General features: G+C 41.9%; 1 protein-coding gene across 2 annotated transcripts in view; it reads left to right on the forward strand.

The window, feature by feature from the left end:
• LOC310791910 (uncharacterized protein) overlaps window positions 1–16,169 on the forward strand; it is a 36,482-nt gene that overhangs the window by 19,084 nt on the left and 1,229 nt on the right. The window contains exons 6-18 of one of the 2 annotated variants that reach the window (XM_083653590.1): window positions 328–477; window positions 1,343–1,433; window positions 3,312–3,385; window positions 3,652–3,763; window positions 6,136–6,245; window positions 8,692–8,808; window positions 10,373–10,564; window positions 11,217–11,388; window positions 12,610–12,760; window positions 13,459–13,682; window positions 14,047–14,253; window positions 14,702–14,787; window positions 15,034–15,079. In XM_083653590.1, the coding sequence (XP_083509716.1) occupies window positions 328–477; window positions 1,343–1,433; window positions 3,312–3,385; window positions 3,652–3,763; window positions 6,136–6,245; window positions 8,692–8,808; window positions 10,373–10,564; window positions 11,217–11,388; window positions 12,610–12,760; window positions 13,459–13,682; window positions 14,047–14,253; window positions 14,702–14,787; window positions 15,034–15,069 (1,722 nt within the window). In that variant the 3' untranslated portion in view covers window positions 15,070–15,079. The remainder of the gene's footprint in view (window positions 1–327; window positions 478–1,342; window positions 1,434–3,311; window positions 3,386–3,651; window positions 3,764–6,135; window positions 6,246–8,691; window positions 8,809–10,372; window positions 10,565–11,216; window positions 11,389–12,609; window positions 12,761–13,458; window positions 13,683–14,046; window positions 14,254–14,701; window positions 14,788–15,033; window positions 15,080–16,169) is intronic. The other variant, XM_083653591.1, reaches the window with a different exon arrangement.

Below are 16,169 nucleotides of genomic sequence, written 5' to 3' on the forward strand. Positions count from 1 at the left end.
AAGCTAAATTGAAAATGGCACTTCATATCAAAAAGGTTGCCGACCCCTGCATTAAACTAATCCCAACCACTGTGTATTCTGTTTTTTTTAGACAAGATTTGTAACCTTTTTGCGCAAGTTGCCATCGTCTTAATTGGCTATCGGGCTGCGCAACGAATAAAAAGTTGTGCCGAAACAGAAATTAAGTAACAGTTACTTTCTACATGCATTTGAATTCTTATTATAATCACAAAACTGAGCAAAAAAAAGAGAGAATATATATTGTTATTGTTTGGGTTCCAATACCATCCAGCGTTAATTAGTTTAGTGCTCCATTTCCTTCTCTAGGAGCCAGAAGCTGCCATGGAGGCTTCTGAGGTCGCAGCTGAAACCTCTGCATCAGAGCAGACAGCTGTCAATCAAACAGAGGCCACACCTCTCTGCAGTCAGGAGGCCAATAAAGGAGATTCCTCAGAAAGTGAGGACAGTCCAGCAGAGGTGAAGTATTTTTCTTCAGCGCTCCTGGCTGGGACTTTTGTCTAATGCACAGTGGATTGGGACATTTGTAAATGTTTCTATTACATTTACAAAAGTAAAAGTACATAAAAGGAGCATAGGATTCACACTGCAGGCCTTCATGCCCAGTTCCAAATTGCTTCACATGTCTTAATTTATTTAAGACGTGTGTTACCACCGACTTGGTTGGTTGTCCCAGCATGCTTTGCAAGGTGATGAGCAGCGTGTTCAGTACAAAGTGAATGGGCAGCAGCGAGAGCCTGCATCAAACGTCGTCAAAGTGCGGCTGCACCGTGATTAGAAGATGTCTGTGTCAACAACACACAACAAATCAACCAAACTGGGACACTTTCAGCTGCTGTGTGAAGAAGGGCTGCAACTAACAATTAATTTAATTATTGATTAATCTGTCGATTATTTTCTCAACTAATCGATTAGTCGTTTGATCCAATTATAAAATGTCACAAAATTTTGAAAAATGTCGATCACTATTTTCCCAGAGCCCAAGATGACATCCTTAAATGTCTTCTTTTGTCCAAACAACCCACAGATAATCCGATTACTGTCATAGTAAACTAAGAAACCACAAAATATTGACATTTAAGAAGCTGGAATGAGAGACGGTTACCGGTAGTATTTTTTACTTGAAAATGATTCTAAAATGATTCATGGATTATAAAAACAATTACAGATCAATTTTCTGTCGATCGGCTAATCGACTAATCGTTGCAGTGTGAACGCAGTCAAAGTATCCCAGTCACCCGTCCACCTCCTTGAGGACAGACCTTCAGCCTGCTAGGTGCTGGAGACTGTTGTTAACCTGTTGACTCCTCCTCCCCCCGCACAGAAACCCAGCCAGGCCACTCCCACCACCTCGGAAGTGGCAGCTCAGGAGACCAATGAGCAGCCAGCGGCGAGTGAAGACCCTCCCCCCGAAGGTAGGAACAGCCAATCGATGTACGGAACCAGGCCGTTCTTTAAATATTATGTATGGCATCTTGTCTGTCTCTTTCACACTATACTGACAAGACTCACAAGGCGTTGTGAAGAAACAGAGGCTTCTATTGAGGGAGGGAACATCAATACAGTTTGTGTTTTCACATTTCAAAGCTATTAAATAATAAATATAAACCACATGATTATGTCTTATCCAGTCATATGACAATTAAATGATCCATGAGAGAGTGCTGGACAGTCAGAAAGGTCTTTTCACACACAATTATAACTTTTTTTTACTGTAATAATATTGTAGATTTTATTATCGATTTTTTATTAAATATACATTATATATTTATTTCATTAATTAGCCATTAAAGCGTTCAAGGAAAAGGGAACACAATTTGAAATGCACTACTTTTAAATGTTGACTATTATCAATATCATAGTAGTGTGTTAAGTCAGTGGTTCTCAAAATGGGGTGCGGGGACCCCCGGGGTTCCTTGCGGGGGTTGCAGGGGCTCCCCAGCAAAAAGTGGGATAATTTATTTTCATCCATAAGTAACACAATGACAGAATGTATGACTATTCTGGTCATGGGTTTCATACACCTTCTGTAATAAAACATCTAAAAGCTAAAATCGTATCAGATGGGGGACCCTGGCTGGGACAAAACCTGAGAAGTCTTGCGGCAGGTGCGTAGTTGGACTAGATGCCCTTAGAAGAAGACGACACCCGTGCACTATCTTCACTTGCTGTGTGTCATCTTCTTCTATGTTTAGGGGTCTTTGGAGTGAAAAGGTTCGAGAACCACTGTGTTAAGTGATTGCCCCCTTTTACACTGGACTTTTTTCTTTTATCTTTTCTCCAAACAACACAGTTACAGAAAATAAAGTAATGCTTAAGGTTTAACAGACCTGGAGGCGGTTGGACTCTGTGCCAGAACCTGTAAAGACGTTTGAAGGATCCCTGGCAAGGCCAGTGAGGCTCTGCAGCTGTGTGGACAGGCCTTCTCCAGTTTGGCAGGCGCCTGTGTAACCCCATTTAAGCAGTGTGTGAAACCTGTCAACGCTTTCTTAGCAAACTGGAACAGCAACTAGTGTGAGAACTACAACATCCAGAACACAACCACCTTATCCAACAAGTACAATAAAGACACAGGACATTATTTTGTGACATTGGTGTGTAGAGAGACAACTTATGAGTTTTTAAGACACTGATACCAGCTCAGGTATCGGGGCACTCAATCTAAAATGACACCATGGAAAATAACTGAAAGAATATATAATAGCCTATAATGATAAGAAATAACTTAACTTAACACTTAAACTATTTAAAGGGATATAAAGATCAAATACACTTTGTTATAGTTTGTTTTCCCATCAAAGAGCCGTTGATAGTGCCTTGGAGGAAGGAAGGGGGAACAGATATGACACACAGTGTTTCCGGTAGGACACATTTTGCTGACGCACAACTTGGCCAGCTCTTTCTCACATGCTGGAAGGAACCAACTTTGTTCCTACAAACAGAGCTTCTGATAACTTTAAGTCAGCTGGAAGTCCGAACTGCAACGTTTGACTGTTTTACTGTGACGGATTGTATTCAGTCCCAGAAAAGGTATTAATTCCCTTTGATTTCATGAACTTAAAACTTAGCAAAATAGCTTAGCTTAACGTTAGCAAAATACTCCAGCTAAAGTGAAATGAAATGAGGAGGAGGAGAAATGCTTTTGTAAAGAAGATTGGCTATGTTGTGGACAAAAACTCAAGTGTATCTCGAAATGTATAAATGTCAAGTTGGGTGAATTAGTTATTTGTGTGCCAGCTATTAAAGATATTAAATTGATAATGTGTAATTATAACATTTAGTTTTTCTCTCAGACCCTGAAGGGGACTCTGCCTCTGAAAGTGCAAAGGAGGAGGAGGAGGAGGTCGAAGAAGAGGAGAAATCTAAGGTAGCTACCATCTAAATATGTCAATTTTATTATAGCACATTTCATACACAGGTAAGATTAATCTGCTTCACGTTAAAATAAACGACAAAAATAGTGCCAAGAAATGCATAAGGAAATACAATACACATATAAAATACATAAGTAGTAAGTACGTAGTAATACACACGTTTTTGGACATAAACTGATCTTGAGGCCTCTTAGTAATGCTTGGGAATTTACATACAAATGGTAATAAATCAGCCTGTGTCTATAAATTGTGTCTCCAGGGGCCAGAGGGAGGAGACATCGCCCCCTTGCTGAAAGCAGAGGACCAGATGGTGACATCAACAACCCCAGAGGACCGTGGAGGCGCTGCTGACCCCCCCGTCACTGAGACCGGTAACATAGGACTTTTGTGTTTGTGATTTATTAGGCAGCATGGTGGCTCAGTGAGTAGGGGGTCTGCGCTCAAAACTGGAGGATGAGGGCTCAATCCCCTGTGTCGGCAGGCTTCCACCCTGCTGAAGTGCCCTTGAGCAAGACACTGAATCACTACCAGCTCATAGATTAGTCACACATGGGCAAAATACAGCCCGCGGGCCGAATGCGGCCCGCGGGCGCCACCTGTGTGGCCCGCGATGGAATTGCAAAAAAAAAATATATACGGTATATATATTTTTTTTACACACACAGTGCACCTGATACGCGCTGAATAAGTGTCCAAATGTTCATGTCATATTCTGGGCAATACTCCACTTCTGTTATAGCATTTCAGTCTAGAATATGGAATATCTTTCAATAATCTTTATGACTAAAAGGCTACATTGAAGTAGAAATTTAAATAACTCAAATAACTCATTGGTTTTGGATTTATTTAGCTTCAAGACTGCATTTTTGTTCGTGTGACCCTCAACACAGGCTTTGATCATCCCGGGACACTTACTGATACTTATGCTTAAATTAACCCACTCATATTCTGATTTATTTCAAGCTAGTGGAAATTCTAATTGGCTGGTAACTTTAAAATCTAGCAGCCATATTGGCAGGTGGTCAAAAAAGTTAATTTCAAGCCCTGAGAGCAGGTGGTGACATAGGAGTGAGTGAGAAAAGGATCAAATATTGGTGGTTAAGACTGAATAATGACATCACAACTGTTAATTTAAAATGAGTTATTCCTCTAAACCTGGCTTCAAATGCACCACATTTTTCACGCTGGCGCCATTCGGCCCTCAGCAAAACCTGGTAGCGAGGACATTTTTTGTGGCCCTCTCTATCATCAAAGTTACCCATCCATGGGTTACGGCATGACAATATTTGTTCGGCCCCCGACAACAATCTGGGTTTCTCATGTGGACCCCCATGAAAAATAATTGCCCACCCCTGGATTAGTATCACATGATTATTATGAGAAGCCCGTTTTTAGGGCTGGTAAAAATTACAACTAGACGGTACTGTGTAGCGTGCATACATAATGTCCATGCCCATTGCCACGCGCCCTTTTGGTCAGTGAGAGTGGAAAGTTAATCAGTTCTCAGTTGGCCCATGACCAACCTTTCTGCCCAGTTTCGTGCAAAATCCATTCATAACCTTTTGAGATATCCTGCAGACAGTCAGAAAGGGGAGGAAACATTACCTCCCGCCGACTCAGTTGGCTGGGCTCCAAGACATATTGTCCAGCTGAAAACCGTCTGTACCATCCTTCACTGATGCAAAACTTATGTAGCCATCCTTAATTTATGTAGACTTTGAGTTCAAAATCTAAAGTTCTACTGAGTGGCTCCACGTGTCTCATGAAGGGGATTTGGTAACTCGGTGTTAATTTAAATATGAATGTGTAGAAGAGTCCCACACAGTGTTCTACAGCTTATTGCAAAACTAACATTTTGGTTAAAGATGTTTGATCCTGAGAGTTAGTTTGAACCAATTAAGGTAAACGTTAGTTTTGTAATAAACTGTGGATGAGCAGGAAACGTATCTCATCTTCTAATGAACTTTATTCTAATCATAGTCACCTGTGCTGAAACCTACAGAACGTGCAAATGGTCAAAAAAATATTACCGTAGTCTCGCTGGCCAGCCTCCTCTGCCTTCCATCCGAGAAGTCTGGCGCCGCAGGTCTCCATAGTGGGATTGCGATGGGCGGGGCTTAGCGGCAGTGCCCTTGGAAAATAGTTTTCAACAATCCAACTTGCTGTTTTCAGTGTGTAGGTTTCTGCCATTAGCTTGCTAGCTAGTTAGCGTTGTTGTTTTCACTGAGGCGGCAGGGTACTATTTACAGCGACACACAGGGAGGAGGGAGCGGAAGCCGCTCTGATTGACATGGTCGGAGCCAATGACAGAGTTTGTAATAAGCCGGGAGCGGACATCCGGCTGCCACCGAAACAGTCAGTCCAATGGGAGAGCAGCTGTAGAGCAGGGGAGGGTTTATCCATGTTGCCTGTTTCCGTGGCGCCAGACTCCTCGGACGGAAGGGAGAGGAGGCTGGCCAGCGAGACTACAAAAATATAAATGTATAATAACCAGAGATCACCACTCAAACTGGTGCTGAAACGATAATAAGAATTGAATTGAATTGAACAATATTTGTTATTTATTCTAAAACACTTTTTATGAAAAAACAAAACGAAAACTTTTTATGAAAGCAAATAAGCCCCTCAAGGCTGTGTCATGTGATACCAAGCTGTATCCTGATTCATGTTATGTGTTTTTAAATGTGTCAAGAAAAGAAAAAGAATGAGTTGTGTTATTCTATTTTATTCTATTGTGTTGTAGCAGAGAAGATGGTGGCAGCTGCAGACGTGGACATCATCCTCAACATCGAAGTGGAAGCTCCCAAAACCCCAAAGGGCAAGAAGAGGAAGAAGAGAATGGGTGTGGAGACGGTAGGGCTGAACAATATGGCCAAAATCTATATCACAATATACTCCTTCATATCAGTCTATACAATAATTATTATATTACTCAATTAACGTGGTAACACTATAACGGCCACAGGTCACAATGGATGTCTGCACCTACCTGTACAAACATGTCTGCATGAAGCGTTTTTAATTGAATTAACCGGATGGACAAGCCCGTCTTTATTTGTCACAGACACACATCAATGCATGCACACATTGGCTAGTTCACACACGCATGCACGCACGCTAGAGATGCGCGGATGAGCTTTTATGCCATCCTAATCTGCGTGTATGCATGAGCCGTCCGCCCGCCATAAATGCGCGCAAATTATTTCATACTATTTATAGATCCGCGCCCGCCATGCACCCGACGCTATAAACGTTATAAAACGGTATAAATGGAGCGAACTTACGGTTTCTGCTGCCGTTGGTGCGATCGCTGCAGTCCAAGACTCCAAATAAACTTCCATGCTGTATTATATCCAGTCCACCACTTGCCCTCATGCAGCTTACTCGGCTAACGCTATAGCTTTAAGTTTAGTTTACTTGATTGCCTCATTGTATGGGAAAATACGAACGCGTCTTCTCTTCAAACGCGTCTTCAGCGGAGATTCCTTTTTGAGGGTGACTGTGACATCATTGACCATATATGGACGAAAAGTGTAGCCTTGCGACCTAGCACATGGCTGTTGTTGTGTTTACGGCCGTGGGTCCTTTGGGGGATTTACAATAGGCGACTAAGAATGTGCCTGATGAAAAATGTAGCTTAAAATACGTTCATAGACTAGAGAACGTAATTAATATTATTTTTCCTCATTAATGAACTAATTAATGTTTCAACCGCCTGCAACCCATCCGCTATTAATCAGAATGTTTATTTTTATGATCTGGGGCGGGATATCCGCGGTCAGCGCGGTTATAACTGCGGCCCGCGCATCACTAACGCACACGCTTCAGAGGCACTGTGAAATGTGTCCTCCGCGTTTGACCTATCTTAGCGCGCGCGCGCGCGGGGGGGTCTGTGTGGTTACTATGGTAATGACGGAGCAGGGGTAATCTGCTGTGTATGGGGCTGTTCACACATAACGTTGGCATTTTTGCATGGAAAAAGCGCTGCCTGGAGCATTTTTTGTGAGGAGAGGAACTGACTGATATTAGGTGAGGTGACGGTAAGCTAACGTCTAAAGCCTACCTCAGACAGTATCTCCGATGGTTGGTTGGATGGATGGCATTAGCACTTAGACAATAGTGTTGTGAAACAAGCGAAGGCTCATTTCCAATACATGTCCATTTTCTGAATGTCCAGTATCATCCATTTTACTTTATGATCACAGTTACACTAACGTAAATCCACGGATTACAAGGTCCGGTGTTCTGCCAAAAAGTGAAAACTGACCACTGACCAGTGTGATTAACGTTACAGCTGCAGCTAGCGTTAAATCACCATGAAGCGATTGTCTCCCAAAAAGCTATTCTTTCTCCACATTTCTTGTGACTAACGTTATGGGAAGCGACAGTGTAGTCAGTAAACTAGTGCAAAGTATTGAATGAGTTTTACCGGGCGTGCACTATGAAGAAGCGTGCTGTCTGTCTCCTTCGGGAGCATATCTCCAGCCACCATTTTCGGGATGAGCTGGAAAACTTCCGGTTAAAACTTTCAAAATAATGTTACTTAAACAAACGTAAATAGCTTATTGATGCACGTTGGAGGAGAAAATGGTATTTCAACAAACAAAGCATCAAACTTGCAACAAGCAACAAACTTGTATCCAAATACTCGTTGTGATGTTATATGGCGTGAAACTGTGGCTGTAACGGATTACTCAAAATAAATAAGGTTACGTTACAATAAGCGTTTTATTTTTGAAAGCAACAAAGCGGATGACGTACTTGTACATTCTGGCTGACTTGACGCCCGTGCAGTTCATGCTGCCAGATCCACACGATGCATGCGTAGATTTAGACCATTTTTAAATGGGTGGGGAGTGGAGCGAGTACCCGAACAGCGGAAACGTTACTCGAGTACTGATGTTATGAACGAGTACTCGAGTACCCAAGTACTCCCGCCCATCCCTAGTGGGCAGCTGCAGTGAAGCGCCCGGGAACCAACTTCTCCCTACTACCGCTGGTCAGATGACTTCTGCAGACAACTTCTGCATGTTTTTAGTGGGGGTTCATATATGGAGGAAACCCCAGGGGAGCATGGGGAGAACATCCAAACTCCACACAGAAAGGCCCTTTCACGCAAGATAACCCACCTGTGCGCACCAGACACGCAATGCATGGGGAGACATACCCCCAGTGTCAACAGCGTCCCAGGTGAGAATGGAACCCAGGACCTTCATGCTGTGAGGCGAGAGGCCACTGCGCCACCAATCTTTATAGCGATATATATTGATATTGATTTATTGTCCCCCCCCCCCCCTAGGAGACGGCCATTACAGATACACCCACTGTAGATACACCTTCCGATACTCCTACCACCAAGAGTGCCAAGAAGAAGAAGAGAGACAAGAAGAGACAGGAGGCAGCAGAGGACGAGGAGGTAGGCCTGTCACCAGAACTACTGTTTGCTGGTCGATATTATTATATTATTATATCGACCAACTGGTGTACTTGTTACCCAAAACACCAGTCCCCGTCACATATTGTCCCAGAAATAATTGTGATAAACGATATTATTGTCATTTGAAGACAATGTTTTGCCACTGATATGACAATATAATAGCATAATAATGCAAGTACACCTTTTCAAATAGCAATTAACTTTTAATTCTTAACCCTCTAGACCCTAGTTCCTCATTGCGCGGCTCGCGAGACGATGGCGGCTCTCGAAGCTTTAGTTGGCGGCTCTAAGAAATTGCATATTTTTTTTATTTTTTTTTAAGATTTCCCCCCCCCTGCTCTCCCCAAAATGTCAATAAACCTTTATGGCATATTATTACAATACAACAATACTGGTGTTGACAGTAATATAAGTTGCCAAATCATTCAAAACAATAAGCATTTTGCTTTTAGGAGTATTGTGCCAGCATGCAGCGCTGTTCCAAAATGTGTCAACGTGTGTCGTTGCCTGGGAAACACACATCCCATAATACAACTGTTCGCATCGCATCCCATAATAGTATGATGATACTTGGGATGCCATTGCGAACATAGATGTGAACAGGTTAGATAAAACTTCAGCGTCGCCAGCGACGGCCCCCACCGTTGCGATCGGGGTACGTTTCGAAATCCCTCCAGGCCTGAAAAATGTTCTAGGGGAAACTGGTATATGTGTGTGTGTGTGTGTGTGTGTGTGTGTGTGTGTGTGTGTGTGTGTGTGTGTGTGTGTGTGTGTGGAAAACAATAAAACAAAAAAATTGTAGGCAGATGTGCTTGGTTGGGGTGGCTTTTGGTGTTTTGCGGTAAAAGTGGCTCTCCTATTGACGTTGTCCTGCCAGTGCGGCTCTCATCGAAGAAATAGTGAGGATCACTGCTCTAGACCCCCGTGGAATTCTAGAATGTTGCTGCAATTCACTGGGAATTCTCACATAAGGGCATGTGTCCACATAGCGTTTCTCTGTGTTTTTTGATGTGGAAAAAGCGCAGCCGAAGAGCGGATGATGTTCTTGTGGAACATGTCTGGTATCCATACTGCTTTTAAGATCAATTCAATTATTACAACGTCCTATTTCTCCACCACCGGCACTTTGACTTTCTCCATATTGTTGTTACTATGGACGCTATGGGAAACGCCATCGTCACATCGCCCGGCGCTTCTCAGCTTTTAAAAGCGCTCCGCTCGGAGGGGGAAAAAAACTACGGCTGCAACATTTTTCTGGAGTGGCTGCCTTTTGTGCACCTTGTGCCTCCCGTTACTTTTAATGATTAGCGGTCAGAAAGAAAGAAAAACGCTATGTGGAGAGACACAGCCTGACTCAGCAAAATGACGGTTCTCAAGTAACACGTTTTCTTCACCTGTTTCACTGTGTGTGTGTGTGTGCGTGTGTGTGTGTGTGTGTGTGTGTGTGTGTGTGTGTGTGTGTGTGTGTGTGTGTCCATATCTGTGTGTGCGCGCGCGTGCGTCCATATCTTACGATAAGTGGAATAACTGATTATTGTGACAGGCCTGCGAGGAGGAGCAGAAGAAGGATGAAGAGGAGGAGCCTCAGGTGACTCCGCCACAGAAGAAGAAGGCCAAGAAGAGGAAGATAGAGGTGGAGGAAGAGGAGGAGCCTGCTGTCACTCTGCCAGAGAAGAAAACCAAGAAGAAGAAGAAAAAGGGCCAAGAGGTAGAGGAGGAGAGAGAGGAGGCGGAGGTAAGGATGCACCTTAATGGTATATAATAATTTATATTGATCGGTATCGGCTATATATAGCCGATAAATATTGGCTATAATAACATCTATACAAAATGAGTTGTTTACAAGGAAAACTTTGGATACCTTTAAGCATAAAATGACATAGGGGCTAGTCTGATATGCCTTTTGTCATGGTGTTTTATCCGCAGACTAAGCAGCCACAGGCTTTCTGTTCTATAAAAGCCTTTACTTTTATATTGAGTCATGCACTTTACTACTAATAACCTGTATTTAATACATTGACATATCTGATTTGACAGCATTTAATTTGAATTCTTAGGAAACATGCTCTATAAAAGCCAAATTATGTTTGTGATTTTTTTAATCTACTTCACTAGAAAAAAATTAATTAATATTTGAAGAGACAGAACTGTACTTTTGTTTTTGTTGCGTTAACAACAGTGATGTCAGTAAGATTTGGTGAGGTCAGAGCTATGGAATATTACATCATCCATCTTTGCTCACTACATCTTAGCCTTTCTTAACCTCAGCTGTGTCTCAGGTTATTTTTTTAAATACAACAATGTGAAATTATCAGGTATCATATCGGTATAAGAAGCAGGTAATTATCGGTTATCGGATGAAAAAAAAATCTATATTGTGTCCCTAGGTGGAGGAGGAGGAGAAAGAGCCAGAGCCTCCCGTGACGCCAGCGACACAGGAGAAGAAGAAAAAGACAAAGAAGAAGAAGCAGGCTGGAGGACAGGGGAATGAGGAGATGCAGTCTGATGGAGCAGCAGCAGGGAGCGACCAAGACACACAAGAGAAACAGGAGGCCACAGGTACAGAGAGAGAGAGGGAGTCTCTGTTCATTCAGAAATTATGACGGTAGCATCACAGTTCTATTCAGGAGTTGGAATGTTACCCAGCTCTAAGCAATCTAAGCAGAATTGAATTGGAATGACAGAAAACATTATAGCCGTTTGTCTCAACTCGCTAAACATTATACATCAAACATGAAATAAAAGACAGACAAATCAAATACATTCAATCATAATGTATGTATTATTAGGGATGCACGATATAACGACAATCATAATTGGTATCGGTTGTTGTTAGTCGTTTTTTAACATAATCGGTGTTTGATGAGCAAAATAACAGCAATGTTAATATCAGTTATCGTTAGCGGGCAAAATATTCATACTGAGGGGGAAATTCTGTAAATCTATGATTTATGGGCTTTTCCAAATGTTTTGGGGAAAATAATGAAATCTTTTCAAATTCACAGTGTTACACGTGTTTTTCACTATGTACAAAATGTGATTATCATAGAAACTTGTCTTTATACAGATCATATCGACATCGGTAAAGTATACAGACGTAGCAATGGCGGAGTTATCAGTTCCCTGTGAATAACGGCACATTAATGAACCGTTCTCACCTAGTTCTGTTGACACGACCGAGTTGTAAGTTTAGAAAGACGAGCGGTTATTGGCAGCCATTGCTTCTTCAGAGCTCGGGACCTCCAATATGGCCTCCATAGCGTGTGTTACTCCACCTGAAAGCCCTCATAGTAGAGTGCAGTGTCGTAGTCAACTCACTACATCTTGAGTCCGAGTCGAGTCTCGAGTCCCCAGTGTTCGAGTCCAAGTCACAGAAGAAGAGTCTGAGTCTGCAGTTACTGAATATGAGCATGAATTCACATGCAGGTAGCTAAATTATAGCCTGTAAAAAAAGAAAAGAAAAGAAAAAGTCTTTATGAATTAACACATCCGAGTCCTCTTCTCCAACTTCCGAGTCTGAATGCATGAAGGCTCAAGTCTGAGTCCTGGACTCGAGTACTACAACATGGTGTGTCAGAGTGTCAGTTGAAACAGCTGGTAAATTAACAGCTCTGTTTTAATGGCTTGTGTGGCGTCAACAGCAAACAGCATCTCAAACTGTAAAGAGGCATTCTCTGTTTTTGCATTTTTTATACTTCTGTTCTGTCCAAGACAACTTGGTATCAGCTCATTGTTTGCTTGGTAATGAGCTGCTGTTGGTTTGTTCCTGGGCTCCTCCAGACAGTGGCGCTGAGCTCTCCTCAGCCGCGAAGAAACACCGTAACAGGATTAAACTGAGCAAGAAGAAGAGAGTGAAGATTCAGAAAGACATGGAGACTCCAAACCAGACCGACACTCCAGCAGCTACCAAGAAGCAGAGAGGGAGAAAGAAGTCAGTGGAGTCACTTATTTCACTCATATGCCATGTTTAAAACTATACTTTATATATATGATGTTATTACTCTATTATTAGTAGCCTGTTTTATTGAAGATTAGATGAAACTTTGATGATCATCATGGGGAAATTGGGTCGTTGCTGCAGTAAATAAAAATAGAATATAGCAAATGGTGGTTATTGACCAACAATTTCAACATGATGTTTAGTTAGGAAAAAAATGAATGGCAGGATTATTAACGTGTACAACATAACAGCAGTAGGGCTTATTAGACTAACAAACTAGAAGTGCACTGGGAGAGCGCCAAGGCAAATAGTTCACTCTAAAATTGAATGGGTTCTTACTTTGCCCATTGCTTTTCATGAAAATTGGGTTAGTAGTTTTCCCTGCTAACGAACAAACGGTACTGAAAAACATAACCTCCTTGATGGAGGTGGAGGTAAACATTTGACATGAATGTAGTATGAAATATTTGTTAACATTCTAAGTATATAGTATAAAAGTGAGAAGGATATGGGGATATGAAAAAAAAGTGTATTTACAGCAAATATACTGTACATGAAGTATACATGAATTCACAAGTATTAAGACAGAAGTCTACAGAAGGCCATAAATACTTCGCACTGATATACAAACTCTACATGAAAACATTTGACCAATGAGAAATATCACCGCAACAATTTTGATTTTCCAGGAAGAAGCCGATCCAGGAAGCGGACTCGGAGGTGACAACGCCTCGAGGCAAACGGGCCAAAAGAGGCGCCCCCGAGACCGCCCAGGACGAAACACCACAGAAGAAGAAGAGAAAGAAGGCGAAAGTAAACGGCGAACAAGAAGAGAATGAAGAAAACCAGACTCCCATGACCAAGACAGGGAAGAAGAAGAAGAAGGGTTTGGCGGTAGGAGAGGAGAATGACGGTAGGGCTGGGCGATATATAATCTAATATTATATCGATAATGTGATATGAGACTTAGATTTTGGATATGGTGATGTGGCATAAGTGTTGTCTTTTCCTGGTTTTAAAGGCTGCATTACAGTAAAGTGATGTCATTTTCTGAACTTACCAGACTGTTCTAGCTGGTCTATTATTTGCCTTTACCCACTTAGTCATTATATCCACATTACTGTGTAAATATTTTGTGAAAGCACCGATATTCCTTTCATTTTGTGACAGCTCACATGTGGCTTTGACTTACAACTGAACATTGTAGAAAATACAGAGATATATATCGTGTATCGCCGTTCAGTCTAAAAATAAGATTTTTGGTCCATATCACCCAGCACTAGATGGCGGTGCGGTGAAGGACCAGAGCCCTGAGCCTCCTGAGGACGTCCCGTCTCCACCGCCCAGCCAGGAGAAAAAGAAGAAGAAGAAGAAGAAGGCTGGTAAAGGCCAGGAGACGATTGAACAAGATGGCGACACGGAGATCGAAGTCTCAACTCCCGCTGTCGTCGCTGCAGTCCAAGAGACGCCTGCTAAGAAAAACAGTAAGAGAGCTTGGGCTGCAGAAATGTAGGGTTTTATTTGACTTTTGCTTAGTGGAAAGGTATGCTTCTCTAGGTCTTGTGTTGAATATTGCCCATTTATACCATGGTCGGGGTGAGTACTCTTTGATTGGCCGGCAGGTGTGAGTCATAACCTTTTAACGCACACGTTGATTGGCTCAAGTTTAGCCGCCGTTCTAAATGAATCCGCTACCCAACCTGTAACCTTCTAAAAAAAAAAATCTGAATATCTTATTTACAACACTGAGCTTGCAGTGGCTCTTCCTAAGAACACCACAGGATGGCGACGGTAACACGCACTGCAACTCAACACTGCCCCCTCAGCAAGATGGCGTTGAGTGTAATTTAATTTGATGCTTCAATGATTTCTTGGGTTTTCACCTTCTGATGCTTTGAGATTCATGTGATGCATGCTGCTTGGTGTTTGCAGAGAAGAACAGACTAAAGGAGAAGCTGGAAGAGACAATACCCATAGAATCTGTTACAGACACACCCACACCACCGGCTGCTGCTAAGGTACATTACAACACACACAGCACACACACACACACACACACAGCTAAAGTCAGATAAAGTGCTACATTGCGGATGCGTACACTCCTTCATTAACATAAAATATAAGAAGTTTAATTTACAACTAAATTATTAGAGTTTAATTGTAAATGGCTTGTTAGGTATCTCTTCATGTCAAACATGGTGCTAATTTGTGCCATTTGTAAATGGTGCCCCATCCTCGCCTTATTAATTTTCTTATGTTTCTAGAAAAAGAAGTCTACCAAAAAGAAAATCCTCTCGTGATTAAATCTGGGTAAGTATTTAATCATTATTACTTTTCTGCTATATTGATTGAAAGATTAAAAAGTATTTGAATGTATCTAAACGGCAGCAACAAACTCCATGAAGCCTTAATGCGATGTGTTGGCTGGATGCTGTTGTGCTGCTGTAGATGCTTTACAGATGGAAGTATTAAAAAAAGGATGATGATAAAGGATCTGAAGCATGTCAGTGTGCAGTGGAGTGGTTTCATCATCAGCACTATTAGGACTATTTTTCAGGCATGCAAACTGGTTAGGGGGGGAAAAGGTGAGGAGAACTCATTCTGGGGGGATAAAAATAATCAACAAACGGTTGCCATACCTTGAAAAAACAGTTGTTACTGTTTCTGAATGAATTTTTTTTCTTCTAAAGTGAAGAAAAACATCCCATCTTTTAGCCATACAGAGAACGCAGGGGGTTTGGGGGATTCCAAAAGCCAATAGTATTCTCCGCCTGGCCAGGAGTGTAGTGAAAGCAATGACTATCACTAGACTTGCACGGTCTACGGTCAGATGGCACTCCAAATATTGCCACTAGAGGGCATGGCTGTATTAAAAAGAGACCAACTTTTGCTATGCATGTCATGTTTCATCTATCATTCTGACCCCACCTCTTGCTGGAACTCAGATCCCCTCCATGACTTTTTACGTTGTCTACTCATCATGACATGCCACAGTAAAAAATATTTTCAAAATAGTTGTTTTTTTACTTCAGCAGATCTAACGTTAGCAGATTGAAATCTGAAGTGACACCAAAGCAGCTAGCGACAGCATGAATCATACTCACTATTTTGGATTCAAAACGGTGAATTTCACCGAAAGGTGACAAGTTTGCACGCCTGAAATTATTCTTGCTTTACCAGCACATGAGGACTGCTGTTCACAGATAATCTCTAAGCTATGATTTAAAAATAAGAATACTGAGTTGGGCATTTTTTCAATCCAGTTCAACTCAAACTGTATTGTCCCCCCGAAGGGAAATTTCCTGTAAAACACAATAAAACACATAATAACAAATCTCCACAGCATATACCATATTGTTCTATAGTGTGCACTGTAAAAGGTTACTCATCAGTGCAAAAA

Source organism: Poromitra crassiceps (assembly GCF_964638095.1).
Source record: "Poromitra crassiceps genome assembly, chromosome: 17".
Classification (NCBI taxonomy): Eukaryota; Metazoa; Chordata; class Actinopteri; order Beryciformes; family Melamphaidae; genus Poromitra; species Poromitra crassiceps.